The sequence below is a fragment of the Clarias gariepinus genome, chromosome 24, assembly GCF_024256425.1.
Source record: "Clarias gariepinus isolate MV-2021 ecotype Netherlands chromosome 24, CGAR_prim_01v2, whole genome shotgun sequence".
NCBI classification, from domain to species: Eukaryota; Metazoa; Chordata; class Actinopteri; order Siluriformes; family Clariidae; genus Clarias; species Clarias gariepinus.
Window position 1 is genome coordinate 8010599 of NC_071123.1, and position 22008 is coordinate 8032606.

General features: G+C 40.5%; 1 protein-coding gene across 1 annotated transcript in view; it reads left to right on the forward strand.

Moving 5' to 3' along the window:
* Positions 1-22008, forward strand: part of LOC128511776 (E3 ubiquitin-protein ligase RNF43) — a 96375-nt gene that overhangs the window by 37551 nt on the left and 36816 nt on the right. The window contains exon 2 of the mRNA XM_053484757.1: positions 21200-21322. Within this exon, the coding sequence (XP_053340732.1) occupies positions 21200-21322 (123 nt within the window). The remainder of the gene's footprint in view (positions 1-21199; positions 21323-22008) is intronic.

Sequence of the window (22008 nt, forward strand, 5' to 3'; positions counted from 1 at the left end):
AGGCAGATATGTCTGTTAAGCTAGTTTGGGGCAAAATTAATGGACTTTCTTCCAAACATACAAAAGAATAAGGTTTGGGAAGAGACGAGTCACTGGTTCGGATCAAGACTGCACATGTTTAGCTCCGGTCAGGTGTGTCACAAAGCCTCCGGAACCCCTCAGGACTGGAGCAAGAGACATTGCAGAGATGGTGAGACAGGGAGAAGAGAATGAATAGATGAATGAGCTAGCGCAGTCTCTCCTGAGGGTCTTAAATGAGTCAGTGTCAGGAGCCGCTGAGTCAGAGCCGCAGCTGAAAACTGAATGGATCAGTTAATCTGGGCTGTGGGAGAATTGAACCACATTAAAGCTGGCTTTAATCTGGGTCCTGAATAATACAATCATGCATGCACCAGCGCATATACTGTACGTAATTCACGGAGGGTATAGAGACCATCAACATTTACTGTCTAGCTTGCTCTTAAATACAATTGCAAGATCTTAATTTTTTTTTTAAAGGGGAAATTTTACTTCTGTATGTTTTTGGAACATTTGTTGGCACTCTTGGCCTTTTAAACTGTCATAGTACCAAAAACCACACATAAAAATATTCACATACACCAGTCATCCTCAATGCTGTGCGTCTGGCAGGCATGGAAAAAAAGGGCAGTGTTGATGGAGCATACTAGGTGTTTTTCTAGAGAACTTACTGTGTGTGTCTGTATTTGCATGGAAAAAGACTGACCGAAAGACAAACTTCACTAAGTACAGTATAAAGCCATGTTTTCTGCAAAGGCTTCTTGTATAGGATTGATGTGTGTCTGCTAAACAAAAATAGTTGTCAAATTAAAAGTCGTGGTCAAATCCGAATTCCCAGATTCAGAAATGAATATCTTTGCCTGATCAAACAGTTAAGCCACTAATTTAAAAAAACTAAAATGAACAGCCTTATTACTGGTTAATTTCTGTATATGTTTTCTCATATATCAGAACATACTTTTTCTGAATTCTGTTCGCACCTTTACACCTTTATGCTTTTTTCAGAATAACGAGATACAAATCACACCTGTCCGTTCATCTCGAAAGGTGTCCCTGCCAAACCGGTGTCTGTGTAAATGTAAATACAGTGGTGGCAGAACTTCATTTGATCTCTAATCAGGAACAGTTCCTGTAGCAATTCGTTAGTGATTAACCGATAACAAATCTGTCATTTCCCCTGCAGTGTTTACTGTTTGAGCTGTTTACCTGCAGCGGTGTGGATGAATTACGGCGTAGCGGTAAGAACACAGGCTTTGTAGCCGAAGGAAAGGTTGTAAGGTCGGCTCCTATGGGGAAATGTGGGTTTAACCCTAGCGAGGCACTTAACCCTCAGCTGACCTCAGCAATAAATCTCCTCTCCTCTCATAGAACCGCTGAACCCTGGTTTGCTCTCTGCGCACTTCCTAGAACCAGGGGTTGCCAGATTGGTGCTGACAAACTGAATAATGAATCTGGGTTTATGTACCGTGGGGTCTAAAAGTCTAAGAACGATACTGAACATGCTTTCACAGAACAAAACCTTTTTTTAATTTAGATGCGCAATATAGAGTAACATCTCACCATCACAACCTAGGCAATATGAAGAACTGATTTTATTTTATTTTAATCAACTATACAAACATGACTAAGCAAAAAATGGAATACATAGGCAAAGAAACAGCACAGATACACATGACGTGTTATAAAAGTAGTAAAAACTATCGATCTTCCTTACATATTCGAAAACCCAAATGCACAGTTTGAAGTCTGAAGGCTCCCTATTAACACACACCAGCAATACTTCCAAATCTTCTTTTTGATCGACATTGACCTATGTCGTTTTGCCGGGACAAATCTAAAAAACTATCCCATTCCTTCAGCTAAAATCAGTGTTAGAATTAACAAGTGTTGGAACCCTTTAATAAACATGAATTTAAACACCTTGCTCATCATGTCAACCACAGAGAATCTATAAACACACATATATGAATGCTCCAAACATTCCTCTATTTATCTTCCATTGTTCAAACACACCTTCTGTGCTCTGAATTCCGTTCTTTTTCTCTTGGGTTTTGTTGTTAGCTAGATGGCAAATGTTACTAATATTTCACTGATAAGTCAGATTTGCTTGTGTTACCTATTTATCTATTTTTAGCTGTGACATTTATGAATATGACTAGAAGTTCGCCCTAGTAATCCAGCCAGATTAGCTTCTGTTAGCTATTTCTATGAATAGCTATAAATATAACTTGTCAAAAATCCTTTCAGATTAGCCTGTATAAGCTACCTAGCTAGTGTTAAAAGTAAAAGATGTGGTGAAAAGTGATTTATGAGTAGGAATAAATCTCTCATACAGTTTAGCTTGCATTAGGTATCTGGCTAATGCTAGAAATAAATACAAAACATTTCTGTGCTGTGTTTGTATTAGCATTCTGAATAGTGGTAAAAAATGTAAGGAATATGACTTTTCTTAAGAAGTCTCTTCAGTTTAGCTTCTGTAACCTTTTGACTAGTGTTATAAATAAAAAATATGAATATTTAGGGAGGAAAAAATTCTCAGAAATTCTGTCAAGTTAGCTTGTGCTTGCTATTGATGCTAACAAAAAAACATGCTATTGTTGCATGTTGAAAAAAACGCTTACAAAAACTACTTGCCTTTTTCTATGCTGGTTTTATTTGATATACATAATTTAAAGTAACATATTCTGTGGTTTGTGTATATACTGTATGTGGCAGTTGTTTTATAGCTTGCAGATTAAATGAAGAATTCGAGTCAGGGTCAAGCTCCATAATCAAAGCGTTCCATGTCGCCATAATATAACTGATAAGCGGTATATTCCAATAGGCCATGGGTAATTTACAGTTCATTCATTTACAGCTATAGTCAGAAATGACTTGTTGAGTGTTCATTACAGACGTTCCCACAGACCTGACAAGGCATGTATTTAAGCACTGTGACTCACACGCATTAACAGTAATCTGTTGAGTATGCCTCATGCTTACATGAAGCAAAAAGCAAACAGTAAATACAGCCATAAGACACAGAACTTGACTTCCCATACTTAAATGAAAAATCCCTTCTTCTTCTCGAACCCTCCCTTCTTTTGTTCTTTGGCCTCGTAAGTCCGTTGAGCCGCACAGTTGGGGATTTTGTTAAGTTGTGTTTTTTATTTTAGTTTTGGTGCCGCCCTTTTTCCATTCAACCATGGGTTTGGTTGCATTTGTTTACCTTTTAAAGGCTTTGTAAACAATGGAGTCAAAAACCTTTTTATTTTTAACTCATGGTGTCATATGACAGTTTACGTGGCAGCTAAAGTTAGTTAGTCCTTCAGGTCCTCCTGCCACAGTGGACCATCCGATCTACACACAACCTGGCACAGGTTTTTACGCCGGATGCCCTTCCTGACACAACCCTCCCATTTTATCTGGGCTTGGGACTGGCACTGCATCCAGTGGCTGAGGTTTGGGCATCAGGTGGGAATTTAACCTGGGTGAAAAAAACTACCTTGGGGCCACCAATGCCCACCTGGCAGCTAAAACATCTCCCAAATTTGACAAAACGAGAATATTTTTATAATTATTAATTTTATTAGTTTTTTTGTTTTGTTTTTCCTGTGAACACCAGTAGCTATTTTCACCCAATGTAACATTTCAAACATGTCCTTTATTTGTCATCTGTTTAACTTTCCACAGCGTTTCATCTTTAGTTGTTAGTGGCCAAGTATCCACTGCTGAAGAGCGCATCCCATATATTACTTTTCAGTACAGTATATTAAATATAACATTGAAATTGATATTTTTTTCTTTTGTTTTTAAATATAGATATAAAAATGTCACAATGACGTACAACCATCCACATAACCACAACCAATAACATGACCACAATGTTTTGACAACTAAAAATTCCTGCTGGTGTGTGCGTACGCAAATTGTACATCTTAGATGACTTTATGGCATAAACCATATGCCGGTTCTAAAAACACTGCATCTAAAAAGTTGCATTGTTTGTTACAAAACCTACAAACGATGTATTCGTTAATCATTTAAAATTAGCTAATGATTTTAAAATTAAGTACAAAAGAATATAAATAGGAAAATTTTATTCATTTCTTAGGAAGAAATTTGGCGGTAAACTCGAATATAACAATATTTAACTCAGTTTTCCTAGCATTCACAATAGTCATTGTTTCCATCTCCGTACAGTAAACGTGTCTGCACATTCTTCTTAAAATATTAAAACTACACCCTTTAAAAACCTACCTACCAAATTAGATAATGTTGTCATATCAACATTATTTTATGTGTTGCTTGGTTTTATACTACTTTTATATGTGACCAACTACAGTGGTAGCCAACAATACTGAGACAAAAGTCAAATTCAGTTTTAATTAAATTGAATTGCTCTAACAGTCAATATTTGGTTTAAAGTCCTTTATATTTAAAAACCGCTTCTGCCCAGGGCAATATATCACATAGGATGTTCGTATGAATCGAAAACAACCTATAATTACATTTATAGCAGGCCTTCCAGTTAAAAAAAAAGAAAGAAAGTCAAAAGTAAATTTCGACCGCAATTGTGGCTCTCGCATAATAAGAGCAAGTGAGTAAGAGAGCGAGTGTGTGTATGAATACATGTGTGCAATAAATCTGAATGGGATTTTGCAGCCCACCCACATGGCTGTACTGGTGTGAGAGAGAAAAAAGAGCAAAAAGAAACCAAAGACTACAGCATTTTCTCCCCAACTCTTTCATTCCTGTGGGTATTAACCATGGGGTGGGCCACAATGTCAAATGATGTTGGGAGATATTTTACATTCTCTTCCCTTTCATTCTTACCCTTTTCTCCTCCTAATTTGTTCCCCCAACTCTCTTTTCCTTTCTCTCACTCCAGTACCCAGGTGTGTATGAATTGGAAAAAGGTTCTGTCCTGGCATGCCTACAAAAAAAAGGTGAATTTTTCCAGCACATTTCTTTTGTACTTGAGAGGAGATGTTTTTGTTCCGTTCCATTTTCCTCGCCCGCCTGTTGAACCAGAATCTTTATGGTCCAGAACAGAGTTAAAACAAATCAATCAGTTGTTGTGCCATTGATGCGTCTACCATTCATACAGACCCTCAGCCATCCTGGCTCCCTGCAGGCTTGGGGCATTAGGTGATGCTGCGGTAGTAACTGTCGCCTTTTGATGAACACACTCCTCACCTTTCACTCGTCTGATTCCTGATCAGTGTACCCCGAGACTGGGTCAAGGGTCAAGCACTATTTTGGCAAACTGCCCTTTGCACATTGCCCCGGGCTGATGCTTTTTCCTCCTGTCTGTCTTTCTGTCATTCGCTGTGTTTCGCTCAGCACGATCTACTGTCATAAAGCGCCTGATTAGTTAAATGAAATTGTCGCTGCAGGCCAGGACTTCTTCTGAACTTCTTCTGACCCTGAGTTACCTTGATTCATGGACAGCTGGATCATATCTGCCAGATAATGACTGTAATTAATAATGCAGTGTTTATTTTCTTTCTGAGTCATTTGGATTCCAGGTGTGTGTATTGTTGCTCTTTATTTTGCTCATTAAAGATATAAGAAAGCTTCAACAGTTTAGTTTCAAATAACAGCAAAAGATTTTGTATATAAAAAAGCAGTACACAGTAATTTAAATTGTGCTTTTCTTCTTTGTTTGATAAAAATGACATATTACGTATTAGAAATGCTTTTTGTATATTTATATTTTCTCCCACAAAATATACAGTTGCAGTGTCCAATGTCGCTGTATGTTTGAGCTTAAAAGATGACCTATGTTAAGCATCCAGTATTGTACAATAGTCTTGCCCCTCCCCTTATTTACTTATACTAAATGAAACATTTACGAGACACTCTTATCCAGAGCAACTTACATTTTTATCTCATTACACATCTGAGCAGTTGAGGGTTAAGGGCAACTTGGTGGTTGTGTGGTCTGAACCTGCGATCTTCCGAACCGTAATCCAATGCCTTACCCACTGAGCTACCCCTGGCCCACTAAATTATACCAGTCCAGTAAAACAAATGGAAACACATGTTTTACTACAGAAGGCTGCAAAGTGTCTAAAGGTACAAGTTAAAAATTGGTTGTTTATGTAACAATCTCAGCAGCAGCCTCATTTCCCCTCTCGTCTGTTCCAACCACTCAGCACTCAGCATCACCTGTATACTAATCACTGGCCTGATCATCTGTTATCATCTGCACCTGTTTCTCACTGGTTCATGCCTTAAGATGGTTTTTTTTATGATTGAATGATTAATAGGTCACTGTGTGGCTTAACAGACGAAATTCCTCTGAAACTGCCCAGGTACAGGGACTGGACTGAAAATGAGAGCCAAAAATGGGAGCCAAAAATATTTTTCAGGAAGCCTGGAGAACTATTCTTCAAGATTACATTAAAAATACAAGAAAGTCTGGCTCTTCTGAAGCAAAATATGAAGACATGAGGGGTGGTGCATGACTTCTGCCATTCAGTCATTCAGTTTGTATTCATTTTTGCTGAGTTGTAGTTTTTCTTTAGGCCACTATGTATGACACGGATGGAAGACAGTTGACTATAAATACCCTTGGTCATACAGGTTTTATCACCCTTGCTCTGAGAGATATTACTTACAGCCCTGCCCTGTCTAACACTGGTGCCTTTGATCCACTTTTAACCACAGATTGGATGAAGAAACAACATCAATGGTCTGGAACAGGAGCTATGATTATGCAGAATTCCTTTAACTCCTACCAGCAGCTCAGTGTGGTTGCTGAACTGACGTTTCCATGGGCACTAAGTGTCAGAAGTACCGTTCCTGCTGTGTTGTGGTCTATTCTTACATGGTTGCCCTGAGAACAAGTACAGACAGCTTGTATACAGTCCTGAAATGAGCTACTTTCCATTGATTTGTCCTTTATATTCCGTCAGTATTACTGAACAGAACAGCGAACTAGCATCATCCCTTTCCTTTCAGCGCAGGCTGGATAATGTTCTCGTTGTAAGTCTGTTTGCATTACCGTGAACTTATATTTGACAGATAATTGGATCTTAGATGTTTTGTGGTGTTGAATGTAGCGATCAGCCAGTTCTCTTGCACTATTCCAAAAAGGAATGGCATTGAAGCCAGATGTCACTGCAGTCAAGCTGCTAGACATAGAATTCCAGGAACTGCTGATCTCTGAACAACCCTCGCATATCTGCGCAAGTAATCTGGAAAACAAAACCTCTCGACCTTCCAATGGATTGCGATCATTGAATCAAATAACCTGGAACAATTTCCCAACAGCACACTAAAAGCCAATTTAAGAGCACATATCGTTTTTCTAACAATTTCTGATAAGACATACACATTGTATTTTGATTTTGTATATTTTTAGGAAAAAAAAAAAAAAAGTTTCCAGAACCCACTTTGGCATTCAGGTAGCTTTGATCTTTGAGTTACCAAATCATGCCGTACGGTAGACTCGAGTCCTTTGAAGAAGAGGAGATTGAAATAAATATGCCCGCAGGAAATATGTTAAGGAGCCCCATGAAACTCTCATTGGACTCTTACTTTTTTTACTTTCTCTCTCTCTTCTCCATATGTCGTGAAGGAAGAGAATGATTTCCAATCCGTTCCAGGAGCAACGTGCCAATAAAATGGTGCTCAAAACACGAGGCCTGTGTCTGCTTCTACTACTTTGCCAGGAATCTCATCTCCGGAAAAACACATGTCTCTGACCAGCGATGAAGCGCCGAGGTCCAAGAGTCTTTTATCAGTGGAGACGCCAGGCCATTTAGAGGGGTTCCACGATTTGGCATTGTCCTCACGATAAACCAGTCTGTCCCTGGAGGATTTCGGCTGGGATCCAGCGTCTGTTTATATATAAAGCATGCCACAATTATATATAAAGCGAGCGGGATTGCCAAAGAGCAGACCTGTTTGTTGCTTCTTCTGTTGCTTGTGGCCCAAACGCCCAAGGAGAAAACAGGAGGGAGGGGTGAAAAAAGCAAAAGATTCAGGGAAAAGTGGCGTAGGAAGGCAGTGCTTGTGGTAGAAGCAGGGAGGCTCTGTGTGTGTGTATGTGTGTGTGTGTGTGTGTGTTGTGTAGGCCTTGAGGATGACTCAAGACGTTTTGTGCTCTTCTGTAATTATGTCAAAAATATACTTTAAAGAGGAGCAATGGGGGAAACGAGCGGCGCACATTTGCACGCAGGGTTTTTTTTTTTTCCTTGTAGGACGATGGCTTTCCCGTTTGCTCTGATGGGGTTTAGGAAACAAGGCCAAAGAAGCAGGCAGGACGAATGGAGATTGAGAACTTTCTCTTTTCCTTTTCTTCTTTCGTCCGCTAGTACCCCCACCCCCCACCCGGCTGGCGCCTAAGCCTCTGATTCGACCGAGGTGGCACCAGGCCGTGAAAATAGAGGCCCTCTTGTAATTGGTGTGCGTCCAATATTTCTGCAGCTGTCCTCATCTCTGTCCAAGCAGAACTATTATCCAAACAGAGCATGTGCACGTGGAGGTATCTTATATCTTATTGCATACATTTGTCTATGTGTATTTCCTGTCTTGAAGCAGCTGTATAGAAGTGTACAGAGACTAGGATTTAAATGGCTTTGGTAATTGCATGTCAGGAGTGTTTTAGTCTCGGTTCAGCAGGTGGGGCAGGACTCAATCCCTTAATCTTAAGACCAATTAAGCAGTCTGTCAGACAGGTCTGATTCGAGAAGCTTCCTAATGGCCTCGGTGAGCTTTGTGGGGACAGGTGTGGACACAGAGGCGCATCGATTGTGGTGGAAAGAGGGTGAATTCACAGTTAGAAGATATGACACGACTGCTTTAAAGTATGCACATTCCAATAAAGTGGTGGAGAAATGGTCAATTATTGGGATGTAAACACTCCAAGAAGGCTTGTTCAGTCGCATAATACATTAGCCACCAAGAAAAATGGGAAGCAATTGGAGAAAGGTAGATCTTAAAAATACCAAGAATATGGTATCTACAATAGTTTACCATAATACATACATTAATATACCATAGTTGTACCATGGTACTTTAGACACCATATGACTATGTAGATTACCAGGGTAGGTACTATGGCTCTTTCACTGGTTACCAGGGGAATACTATGGTACGTGCCTTCATACTGTGGTACTCTAGGTAACTATGGTGTGCAATACAATACTTGGTGAATACCATGTGGGCAATGGTGGCTCAACGATTAAGGCTCTGGATTAATGACCCAGAGGTTGAGGCTAGAGGGATGACACTGTTGTGTGAGCTTTTGACCCGGGGCCCTAAACCCAATCTGCTCCTGGGGTGCTGTATCCTGGCTGACCCAGCACAGATTTCTAATAAAGTTACTATACATGCTGTACCATATCCTATATGCTAGTGATATATACTACTGACTACAGCTGAACTTTGGTAGCCACAGTGCATGCAATTTTTGACAGTTTCCCAGTACGTGTTTCATATTACCAACCATGTACAGTACCATACTATAGTAAATATTAACCATGTCCCATTTGGTGTTACATTTGGTGCAAATACGAACTATGGTACTATCTACAGGCACTATTGGAATACCATGGTACCTATAACTTGTTTAAATGTCTTATGGGATGATTAGCCTACTGATCCTCATAGCAGTCTGCACTTACAGTGTATGGCTGTAGGGATTTAGCTAGCTAGTGTGTTAAGGTTACTGACATGGGTAATAGAACCATTACTGAAGAATATTAAATGTTTGTGTATTAAGTCTAAAGTTATATGTAGAGGATCTCATACCAGATATTGCATTTGTCGAGCCTCTGTAAACCCCTGCCCTCAATAAACATAGATTCTAACTGTACATGAGAAACAAGTGCAAGTACACATTCATTCGCATGTGTGTTAGTATATGTATGTGCACGCGTATGTGACTCATATACTCTTATGCAATCTTTCTGAAGCCCCAGCTGTGTGACACTAATACAGAGCGGATTCTTTTCGCGTTATCCTTTCTGAAGATCAGTGTGGCAAAATGAACAGATCAAGGAACAAGGAAAAGATGGAGAGAAAAAAAAGTGAGAGGGAGGAAAAGGGGGGAATGGAAGGAGAGCGATATAGAGGTCGGATCAGTAACTTCAAAGCGGAGCAGCAGCATTCTGCAGGCTGGCGATGTTTATACTGCTGAGAGGAGTCGACATTCCTGCCTCTCGTTTTTCCACGGCATTCCATGAGGATCTTTCTCTTTCTCTCTTTCTCTCTCTCTCTGGCTGTACGCCATGGACCCTAAAACTACTGCTACCCTTCTACTTCATCCTTCCCTTCTCTCCAATCTTCTCTTTCTCCCTCGCTTCCTTGTGACCAACAGGGTTAAAGGACATTTAGGTCACTTTGGGTGATAGCCTCATGTACTTCAAACCCCATTGCGGCAAGGGTTAGCTTAGGGTCACAAGGGTTACCTGCAGTTTCAATCCAGTTCATTATTTCATTGGACTTGGACTTATAGGGAAACAGCATACAAACATTGATGTTAGGTTGTGAGTTTTTGACTGGTATGTTTCTGTTCCCAGTGTCTTTCTCCACTGTTTCCTCTGGTTTCATTTCGCCTCCCAAGAACATAAGATGGGTTTAAATAAATTGCCCCTAAGTAAGAATCCGTTTATCAGCATGAAAATGTTTGTGCAAACATACCGTTGTTCCTGGGATACTCTCCGGATCCTCAGTAAACCTAATCAGGATAAGTGTTTACATCAAGTGAGTGAGAAATTGAATGGATTGAGGGTTTGCAGTGTCGCCTTGCACCTCCATGGTTCGATCCCCGCCTCAAATCTGTGTCTAGGGAGTTTGCATGTTCTCTCCGGGGACACTGGTTTCCTCCCACGGCTAATTGGTGTTCCCAAATTTCCTGTACTATGCGAATGAAGGATAAAGCGGCTAATTGGTGTCCGTGATTTTTTAGATAAGCATTAAAACGCTGCTGATTCTGAAATCTGTCAGGTCAGGTGAGGCAACCCAAGACATTACATATCAATAACAAGATTATTGGAAAAACAAGGAAAAGCAATTGCATGGAATTGGCATGGAACTCATAATATGGCGGCACGGTGGTTTAGTGGTTAGCACTGTCGCCTTGCACCTCCAGGGTCCGGGTTCGATTCCCGCCTCTGTGTGCATGGAGTTTGCATGTTCTCCCCGCGCTTGGTGGGTTTCCTCCGTGTACTCCGGTTTTCTCCCACATTTCAAAGACATGTTGGTAAGGTTAATTGACGTTCCCACCATTGGCACCCTGTCCAGGATGTACCCTGCCTTGTGCCCTAAGACTCCTGGACTAGGCTCCAGGTCCCCGCGACCCTGAATACAGCGGTATAAAAGATGAGTGAGTAAGTGTTATTTCTAATTGGATGGCACAGTGGCATTGCGGCAAGGGTCTCACTTCCAGGGGTAGGTTCAATTTCTCCCTCGGGCTTGTGTCCACTGTGATGGACTGGCACCCCGTCCATGGTGTGTCCCGGTTTGTCCCCTGGGATAGTATCCAGGCTTCCCTTGACCCTGTACAGGATAAGCAGTATGACGAGTAAATAAGTAAAAGAGAGTGGTATACCATCATACCTATAAATAAACACACCCTCAAATGGAAGCACCCGAGCACAACATTTGCCTCCATAACACTCTAGTGCCACATTGAGCTTTTACTAGACTCACTTGTCCTCTGTTTGTTTATTGGCCTCTGATCTCGTGGCCTTTTCTTGACGTCTGCGATCCTGTGGAAGGAACGTTTTTTAAGAGCCGCGGCCCCCATCTGAAAATTCGATGCGACCGCGACGGTATTTTGTTCATCTTCGTGCGCATGTTTACGAAAAAAAAAGAAAGAAAGAAGAAGTTTAGAAGGTTAACGGCGCTAAGATATAAGGTTTGTTTTCGCAACCCCGCTTGTAAGAAGTTTAGGTTTTAATTGGCTGCTTGTTTAGAATTCCGCGTAAACGATTGATGCTCAGGGATCATGTGGTGCGTGTTTCCGTGGGAGCGGTTTGTATGAAGCGGTGGTGTTTACGCTCGGAAAAGAAACAACAATAAAACGTCCTTCCTTGATGTGGCGCTTTAAATGTGTGTGTTTATATCCATGTGTGTAAACGCACGATGACGGCATCTCTCCCTTGATTAGTTGTGGCAACAGGATATAGAGAAATAACAACAGGAAGTGAGTGTGTGGGGGGGTGGGGGTGGGGGGTATAGCGCATTCCTTCATTTGCAACAAAAAAGGCTTGCGCGTGTTGACGTAGATCTGTCATTTTGGATTTGTTTCTCCAATGCAAAGCGCTCGTTCTTTCATTCAAAAGCTATCCTCATTCAGAGTTCAGTCACAATATGAACACAAGAAATTTTACTATGGAATGTAATTTAGTACATATGGTACCATAATATACCAGGCTATCACCGTGGTAATTCAGACAATGCCATGGTACCATAGGTACCATAGGACTTTATGAAGTATGCGTGTTGGTACTGTACTAAACTATGGCAGGTATCTAATATGGTATCTGCATACTGTACATATTGTACTCAATTAGATATACTATATTAGTACATACTATTGGTATGGTATAGTACAAGCAGTACCATATTAGACCCCTGTATCACCCTATAAGTACCATGAAATTCCATAAAGAACTGTGTATTAACTTTTTTACTAAAATGGTACTGCCGAGTTTAATATAACAATATTACCATTATAGTATATCAACGTGTATTACATATTTGTTGACATGTTCCGTACTATAGTACGTCTACCATTGTACCAAAGAGTGTACCATTGACCACATATACTATATCAGCCAAAAATACCATGGTACTTTATACCGTACTAGTACAGGTACCATCAGAACACCATAATACCTATACTATGGTAAAATGTCTCACGGCATCCTATCATAGGAGTGCGTATCACCAATCTACGAAATGTTTGATCTAAGTAATGGTCTGACCCCCGAACCAACTTAATTCTTCACTCACTGCTGGGGTTATATCCGTAGCTGAACATCGTCATACCAGGCCACAGCTGTTAGCGCTGATTGATATTTTGCCATATTCATTTGGAACTCCGAGCTCTGGAAGATAGTGGGATTTCCCCTAACGCGAAAGCCGATCGTTTCCTTCAGTGGTCGCTTCCCAAACATTAGCTCGCTTGCTGGATGGTGTTCTTAAGTAACCCCATTTGCAGCTGAAACAACATCGTTTTCATCAATGAAGTTGCCCCAGAGGCTTGACACTATGCAAAACTCATTATTCTGGCCCCTGATGGAATGTCGACTTGAGCCTGAATTGGAATAAGCGTGTGTGCGTGTGTGAGAGAGAAAGAGTGTGAGAGTTTGTTTTGGTGGACCGGGTGTCTCTTTTATAGGAGAAATAAAAAGCGTGTGATGTCGAGAGTAGAGAGCACCATGAGCAATCGGCCTGTGTGCTTCACATACTGTATGAAACACTGGCCTCCCAGGAACTCCCCTAATGGCCCAAACACGTGGAAACAATAACTAAGCTGAATTCCTGTAATGTACGTGAATTATTCGCTGGATTTTTAACATTCAAACGTTTTACTGCGGCTAAGAATCTCATCAACGTACTGGGTTTGAAATGTCAATCGGTTTTATGCCTTCATTCATGAGACATTTCGCGGGGTCTGGGGGGGATGGGGGGTCAGATGGGGGGTTGGGATGGGTTGGGGGACGGAGTGTGCAGGGCGTGTGCAAACTGTTCTTGACATGGAGGTTAATTTCATTCTACGGTGTAACTGTTAACTTCTCCCTGGGTCAGGAGTCTTAGGTCAATCAATATGCTTAACTTTTAGAGTGAGGGAGAGGCGTGTGTGTATGTGTGTGTGTGTGTTTTTGCCATTTCACCTTCACATAGGGATTCGGACAGGTCACTAATGCAGGAAAGAATGTCTGTGGTCTGTCCGACTCTGACAAATCTGTGTGAGTGTCTATACCCCCCCTGCTGGGTGCCATGTGTGCAGCAGTTAGACTTGTAAGGGTATACATGTATGACTGGGCCATTGTAGTGCAACTACACTGGTAAATGCTCCAGTTATGCAGTTTACAGTACATGCATAATTGTTAACATTTTATTGTAAACAAACAAAAAAAACATTTATCGCCGTGCACCTCCAGGGTCCAGGTTCGATTCTATATATATACTGTACATATTTGTTTTTTTGTTTATTATTTATTTATTTATTTTATAAAAAATATTAAATCTGAGAAAAGAGTATGACACTCTATTAATGTCGAATGTGTTGCTTAATTTTTTTTATTTATGAATTTTAGTATAATGGTATTTCTAAAATATTATTTTTTTATTGGTTTGTGGCATTTATATGTTTAAAAAAAAGAAAAAGGAAAAAAAAACATTTAAGATTTAAGCAAAAAGATCGGAGATCTCAGAGAAAGTTGAACTGACTGAGATTTAATTGAGACAGTTTGCTTATAGGTTTTAGTTTAAATGTAATGCAGTATTGGTGTCACTGGTTGTATATGTTACTCACCTAATTAAGGTTTTACTGATGCAGCATCATACCTGATCCACAATATAAAACATGTTTTATTAGTTACTCACTCACTTACTTACTCACTCACTCACTTATCTTCTATACCACTTTATCCTGTATTCAGGGTCGCGCGGACCTGGAGCCTATCCCAGGAGACTTAGGGCACTAGGTGGGGTACACCCTGGACAGGGTGCCAATCCATCTCAGGGCACACACACATACACACAGTCACACACTCATTCACACACTACAGGCAATTTGGGAACGTCAGTTAACCTTACCTACATGTCTTTGGAATGTGGGAGGAAACCGGAGTACCCAGAGGAAACCCACTAAGCACGGGGAGAACATGCAAACTCCATGCACACAGAGATGAGAATGGAGCCTGGCTGGGAATCGAACCCGGACCCTGGAGGTGCAAGGCGACAGTGCTATAGTTACTAGAACTACATAATATAACACTTACACACTTACACATCTGCTCCAGGGAGAGAAAGACAGAAAGATTAAATCATTGATTTAGGGTTGTACAATTAGCATCTTGTTCACAAGTATTCATATCTGTTCCACCTGTGGATCATAAAAACATGCATAGTATTTATATTTATATTTAACTGCATCTGTAATTTGGACTGACCCAGGATCAGTTGTATTAGCTACACAAGTTAATATATTAACCCAAGCATTAATGCGTTATGAAGCAGATCCAGCAATAGGTCGCAGGAGTATAAATGAGCGGCAGAATTAAAAGCGTAGATTAAGAAAAGAAGAGCGTTTAAAGCATTATTGGGTTACAGGTGTACACCAAAGACGTTCTGCACTTTTTAGCAGGTAGGGTTCAGTAATTTGCTGCTAATAGGGTATCCTCTGGCTCTGCATGCAAAGTTATTTAACATTCTTCTCAGCAGGTGAGATTACAGAGGCTTTCTTTCTGCCTGCTCCGATCCGATACCCCACCCCACCCCCGCCCGATCTGCTGTTCCGCTTCTCGGAAACTGCCACAATACCTCCAAATCCTCCTCATTGACTCCACAGACAATCCGACGTCTCTCTCCATCTCTCTCTCTCTCTTTCTCTCATTTTCCCAGTTCGTACAGTAATTGCCCCGCCATCATTATAGTATCAATTTCTCAGCAGATTGTGCGACCCCCCCCAACACACACTTTTCTGTCTCAGAGGATGGGGTACTAAAGGATGGAGGTGAAACGTGACTCCACCGCTGTTTTGACAGCAGCGGTGCTGTAATGTCCTTCATTTCTCTCTGAACACACACACACACACACACACACACATATACAGTATACACACCTTGTTCATGTTTTAATGCTCTACCAGGAAGCAGGTTTGCAACCCCAGGCTTCGGGAGTGCCTCTGGTTTAAAATAAGAAGAAAAGGAAAAATGCTTAACATCAGCCGCAATCATGACCGAAGAACATTTCAATCTAATTAATGTTTGCAAGCTCGTTTTTTTTTTCCAGCATTGTCTGAACTTAAGACTTTGATAAACAAGCACATAGAGAATATACTGTACTCGTTTCTGTGAGTGAATCTGAGCGGGAAGTCTTTGTGGTCTTTGACTGTAGAGATGGAAAAACACTTAGCGTGTCTTATTTTGTCATTGCTGATAAGTTGGTAAACACAAGATAATAGCTAGGATTCTGATAGCTATCAAGAAAACAGCAGCTAAGTTGATTGGTACAGTAGCATGGAGGAATTCGGCGCTTTGAAAACCCGTTCATTTGAAATCCCCTGCCGTGTCACTGTTTCGACAACAGTCTTTCGGAATTTAGTTTAATAAGCCAATCATTTTGATCATGTAGGAATTTAAGCTTTGTGTGTTTTATTATCTGTGAATTACGAGGTGCGTTCAAGTCAAACCGAGACTTTTGACTTTTGTGCGGAATAACAAGACAGAGTAAAAGTGAAAACTCCCTTTATTTCTTTGTATAATCTCCTGCTACACTAAATGTTTTAGTAGTGTTTTTTCAAGTTTTTTTTTAGGAGCCATGATCAGACTTTTAGACTTCTTGTTCTGTTATTCTGCACAATCAAAAGTCACAGTTTGTCTTAAAAGGTAGATTTAGAAGAATTGTTCAAGGACGTGTAAAATCTGTTTTAGATTTGGATCAATATTTGGTGTAACAAGATGACATTCTGGGAGCTTTCATTATGGACAAATAATAATGATAAAAAAGAAATTAATAATAATAATTTTAAAAAACGCTTTCATTTAATACAATAAAGAAGGAATAAGAAATTCCGACGTCAGTCACACATCCTCTGAGGATTTCCATGAAGCCATGCAGCAAACGTTCATCAACCTGTTATCTTTTCCATCACAGGCCCATTCAGAACCATTTAAAAACTACCATGCTGTTGCACATGTAGATAGTTATTATACCTAGGGCATCAAAGATTTAAGGTAAGTAAGAAAGGCTCATGCAGGATCACGGAGCAGCGGAATGCACTTGGAGGAAACTCTTGGCAGAATTTAAGTCATCAACAATTAGCAAGTGTCAACTGACAGGAGAGTAATGCCATGCTTCCCGCCCAGAGAGCAGGACCGCTTCTAATCAGATACATCGTCAGGATTCAAAGCCACAACCTCCCAATGCTTGCTGTCCTCAGAAATGTTCATATGCAACAGTTAGCACCTGTCTTACCAAGAAAACAAGCTCAGGATGTGTTTCACACAGACATGAGTGTTTGTGTGTGAAAGAGAAGCTTGGCAGGGTTTTGTAGAGCATAACAGCGCTGTTTGGATTAGACTCGCTGAGCGAAGTCTCACAGACATACACACAGATGCACATACGCACACAGTGAGAGAGACAGTTGTCACGGGAAACTGGGTCGGAACAACACGCCGGCGGCTGGCCAAGTATTTTGGCTCAGTTGGAAAGAGCAGAGAGAGAGAGGGAGAGGTCTGGGCGCGGGATTTGGGGAACGGAATTCTTTCCTGACACATACTAGACTTGGCTGAGTCTCTGGCCCTTAGGGGGTGAAGCCTTTGAAATGGGGATAAAGGGCCTCCCTGACCCCAGTTTCCTGTCAATCACACCCCGAACCCCTTTCGCATGCTAAAAAGCCCCAGCTGCATGCACTAACATATAGGTTTACTGCATATTGATATTCATTTTACTAAATGGATAAAATACTCTACAGTTGTATCTATATCTGTGTGCATGCCGGATTTGGTCAGATTAGTTGTAAAGCACAGAAGTGGCCAATTTGTCACAGAGACAACATTTGTAACCTCAGAAACAGAAGTCTTAAGAGAACCCCTTTCCATCTGTAAGCTTTGAATGGAAGTAAATTGAAGGGTGGAGGATGATCTAAGGCCTAGGGGATAGAGAAATAGACAGATCAAGGACGACAAAGCGACTGACTCTTGCATCTTAGCTGAATTGGCAGGACATGAACTGGCCCCAGTGTTGGCACAGGACAAAAGGAGACCCGTAGGGCAAAACTGGGAGGGGAAAAAAAATATTGACTTCTCACCACAGCCACTATTTATTTTTCCCTGCTCTCTGCACCACTGTTTGTTTTTGAGGCTGTCAAGTCTTTTTTTTTTTTTTTCTATTTTTAGTTGGCTAACTACGGTGGCGGCAGAATGCTTTTAATCGCGAGTACAAAGGCGCAGGATGGGGACATATCATCCACTCTCTAGCAGAGACAGACAGCCAAAACTGACCACTGTCAACATTCAGGCTGTCAACATTCTGGGTGGTGACTGTATGTACATCTTGTGGTTCGATTTGGGTTCCCAGTTGAAATCAAACCTGTGATTTTCAGTTTCAAGGTTCGCTGATTGTAATGTCTTCTCCAACTATCTCGGAGAGTCTGCTCGGTGTTATGCAATAAAGATAATGGTGCGCTTTAAAAATGGATTTAGAACCAGATTTCCTTTGGATGATTAAGGCCTCTGTCTTTGGGAAAAATATAACTCTTTCCACAAATTATGAATTCTCATCTCGTTGTTAACATTGAGACTGTAATTTTTGGTTCCCAGGCCCTTTGCGTTTTTTTTTTCTTCTTTTTTTTTTATGAAAACCTACAGAAGTTTTGTCTCACTGGATCAGAGCTCTGTCTTAAAAGAGGCTACTGGTTTTTAGCTTGTGAGTAAAAATACTCTGAGATCATGGGGTTGCATTTAAGGCAGTTTGACGTTAAGTAAAATTGGCATGTTTTGCACTAAGGAAAATAAATGAATTTCTAAAATACTAAAATGCTCATCAAATTATGATTACTTAAATGTTCAAAGCCCCAGCATTTAAGACAAGCTAATGACCAATGACAAAAGTCCTCATGAGACAACCCAGTTATATATAATTTCTCAATCACTGAGAACTGAGAAATGTCTAGTTGTAAGTATTGAGAATCACCAAAAGCAGAACCTGCTGCTTTTGAAATATGTTGATGATTGTAGTACTGTATATTCGATAGGATTTATTAGCATATTTTTTTATAAATCATTTTCATTCCTGCATTCACGCATAAATTCTTAATAAGCTCGTTTCGCACTAGTTTTTCTAAATACTTCACATTTATGTTCTATAAATGTTTAACAGTTTACAGCACTCAGTTTGCTCCTTGCGAGGTCTGTATCATGGTTGCAGACATCCAGTCTTCCACCAGTTTTTTTATTTTATTTTTTAGTACACTTCTTTCGTCCACTTCAACAGCCATTATCATCCATTGGGTCCACTGACAGCACCAGCTGCATGTTCCGGATAATGTCATATTTTTTCTGACATGTTTCGCCCACCGTTGATGTCATGCTTGGGAATATTGGTTTTAAGGATTTCTCCCTGAGGTCAGGGGAACTCCCCTCGCACTGATCCCCATCCCATGGCCTACCACAGAATGCTAGGTTAAGCCCTGGTGAAGAATCCTTCCTGGAGGTTTTTAGAAAGAATTTAGAGGAGATTTGTGTTGAGAGGAAAGCACAAGAGTTTATAATACTGCTTTGGTTGACTTACGCCAGGATAAAGAAATATGGCTTTTTGATGGGGAGTTATGTGATATTTTATAGCATTTTGTGGTCACGGCCATTTAGTGTTTTTTCTAGACATCTTAATTTGAAGTACAAACATCACTCTTTAAAAGATAGACATGAATTGGCACAAATTTACCTCATATAGAAGTAAATTTAGCATGCACAAATAGATCTCAGGTTAGCATAAATGACCAAACACAATCTGATTTTAGATTAGCTCGAATTAGCAAACACAATACCATCTCAGGTTAGCATAATTTAGCTAACACAATCCGATCTCAGGTTAGCATAATTTAGCAAACACAATCCCATCACAGGTTAGCATGAATTACTGTAGCAACACAAACAGACCACGGGTAAGCATAAATTACCAAACACAGTCTGATATCAGGTTAGCATGAATTAGCAAACACAAACAGCCCAAAGTTTAACATGAATTAACATAGCACAAGATTAGCACAGAAGTTCAAACTAATTTGAACTAGAAAAAACAAGTTGGTCTAAGATTTGCATTAATACTGAATATCAAATTGATTTGCTCTCATGGAACTGGAGGTTTTTCTTGAGTCTCCATAAAAAAAATTTTTTTTTTAAATAAATGTAATTTCTAATTTCATTTAATTTGTGTTAGAGATAGCACCCAACATTCATACTGCTATTGAGTGGAAGGTGGCTATCTACAGTATAAAAAGAAAAGAAAGATTTTGTCTGTATATTGCTTAAAACTCATTCTTTCAATGATATATTCACGTTTCATACATCGGAGGACCCAAAACCAGTCTCAGAAAAAAGAAAGATTTTGTCACAGCATCATGCAAAACTGGCAGGACAGAATTTAATGAAACTTCTCCAGTCCTTATGTATTTCCCTGAAGTTCAACCTGCCGCCATGAGAGGCGCGTCTTAGACTGTAGGCGCGTCTTAAATCGTTTGCTGAACAGAATTTTATGAAACTTTTGCTGTATTTGGATATCTGCATAAAGTTTAACCTGCACCATAAGTGACAATGTTGTGTCAGGGGTAGGGGTAGCTCAGTGGTTAAGGCATTGGACTACGGTTCGGAAGATCCCAGGTTTAAACCCCACAACCACCAAGTTGGGACCTTGAGCAAGGCCCTTAACCCTCAACTGCTCAGATATATAATGAGATAAAAAAAAAAAGTAAGTCGCTCTGGATAAGAGCGTCTGCCGAATGCCTAAATGTTAAGTAAAAGTGACGTTATGAATATTATGTGCCCTAAGTCTCCTGGGATAGGCTCCAGGCCCGCTGCGACCCTGAATACAAGATAAAGCGGTATAGATGATGAGCGAGTGACAGATGAGTCTGTCGTACAGAAAGTATGTATGTGGGCTTCAACCTGTAATAATATCACTGATTACATTAAAGCTGATCCGCTTATTTTTAGCTTTAACCTTTTAACTATTCCTACAAACTTTTTAACCGTCAACGACGGGTACTTAAGCTAGTTCAGAATCAGAAAGAGTTTTATCATACAGTATTTGAGTATATCAGCACCCACTGGTACAAGATGAGCTGTGTGTCACAGACATTTGTCATCCTCAAGGACCTTTAATTGACATAATAATCAACATTTTTATTGATTGTTGGCAATCTACACAAAGTTCCTTTTTGTTTCCTTTTTGCATGTGTCTGGTATATAATTATAAACACAACCCTTTTTCTCTCTCTCTTTTTCCCCAGTCTCACCCGCTGTCTCTGTGTAACACCAGCGAGGATGAGAGGCAAGAAAGCTACTTCATCAGCATTGTTAAGCTGGAGAGTCCGGAGAGCAAAGTGCCCCAGTGCATGCCACTTCGGGATAAGGTAGGACCGCTCATGGAATGCAAACACCCCCTGCCACAACACACACACACACACTCTCACCCACTCCAATAGTGGAGACACAGGGAACATTTGTGTTTGCTCAGTGATAAAGCTCATGGTGGTATCGAGCTTGGCATGGAATGATCGAGGCACCCACAGGGAACAGAAAACAGATCTGTGTGTAGGGGCTGGTGGGTGGTTTGGAGGATGTGTGCACACTCGTGTGTGTGCAAGCAGGTTCCAATGTGGAAATTCGGTGTTCTGAAATTTCTATACTATCTGTCTATCTGCCAGTGTTTTGTAATATTTTTTATACGTAAAAAGTGTAATATTTCTAAACTTATTTCCTTTTTTTTTTTAACTTTAAAGCTGCTTTGCGAAAATGACCCTTGGTAAAATTCATGCCTTTGGCACTCGGGCTGCGGCCTTATGCCTACGTCCACATCCGGCCCATGCTATTTAGCCAACAACACAACACCCCTACTTCTCGTGCGATATTGCCTCATTATGTGATGCTCATTGACATGTATATGACATGCCGTGCAAAATTGCTGTGCAGAATTGTTTGAAAGGAATTCCTGAGTGTAAAAGCCATCCCGCTATTATGAGCCCTGCAGCAAATTGTGGTTATTTTTCTAAATGATTGAATGAAAGCATCTTTTAAACTCTACTACACGTCTCCCAGA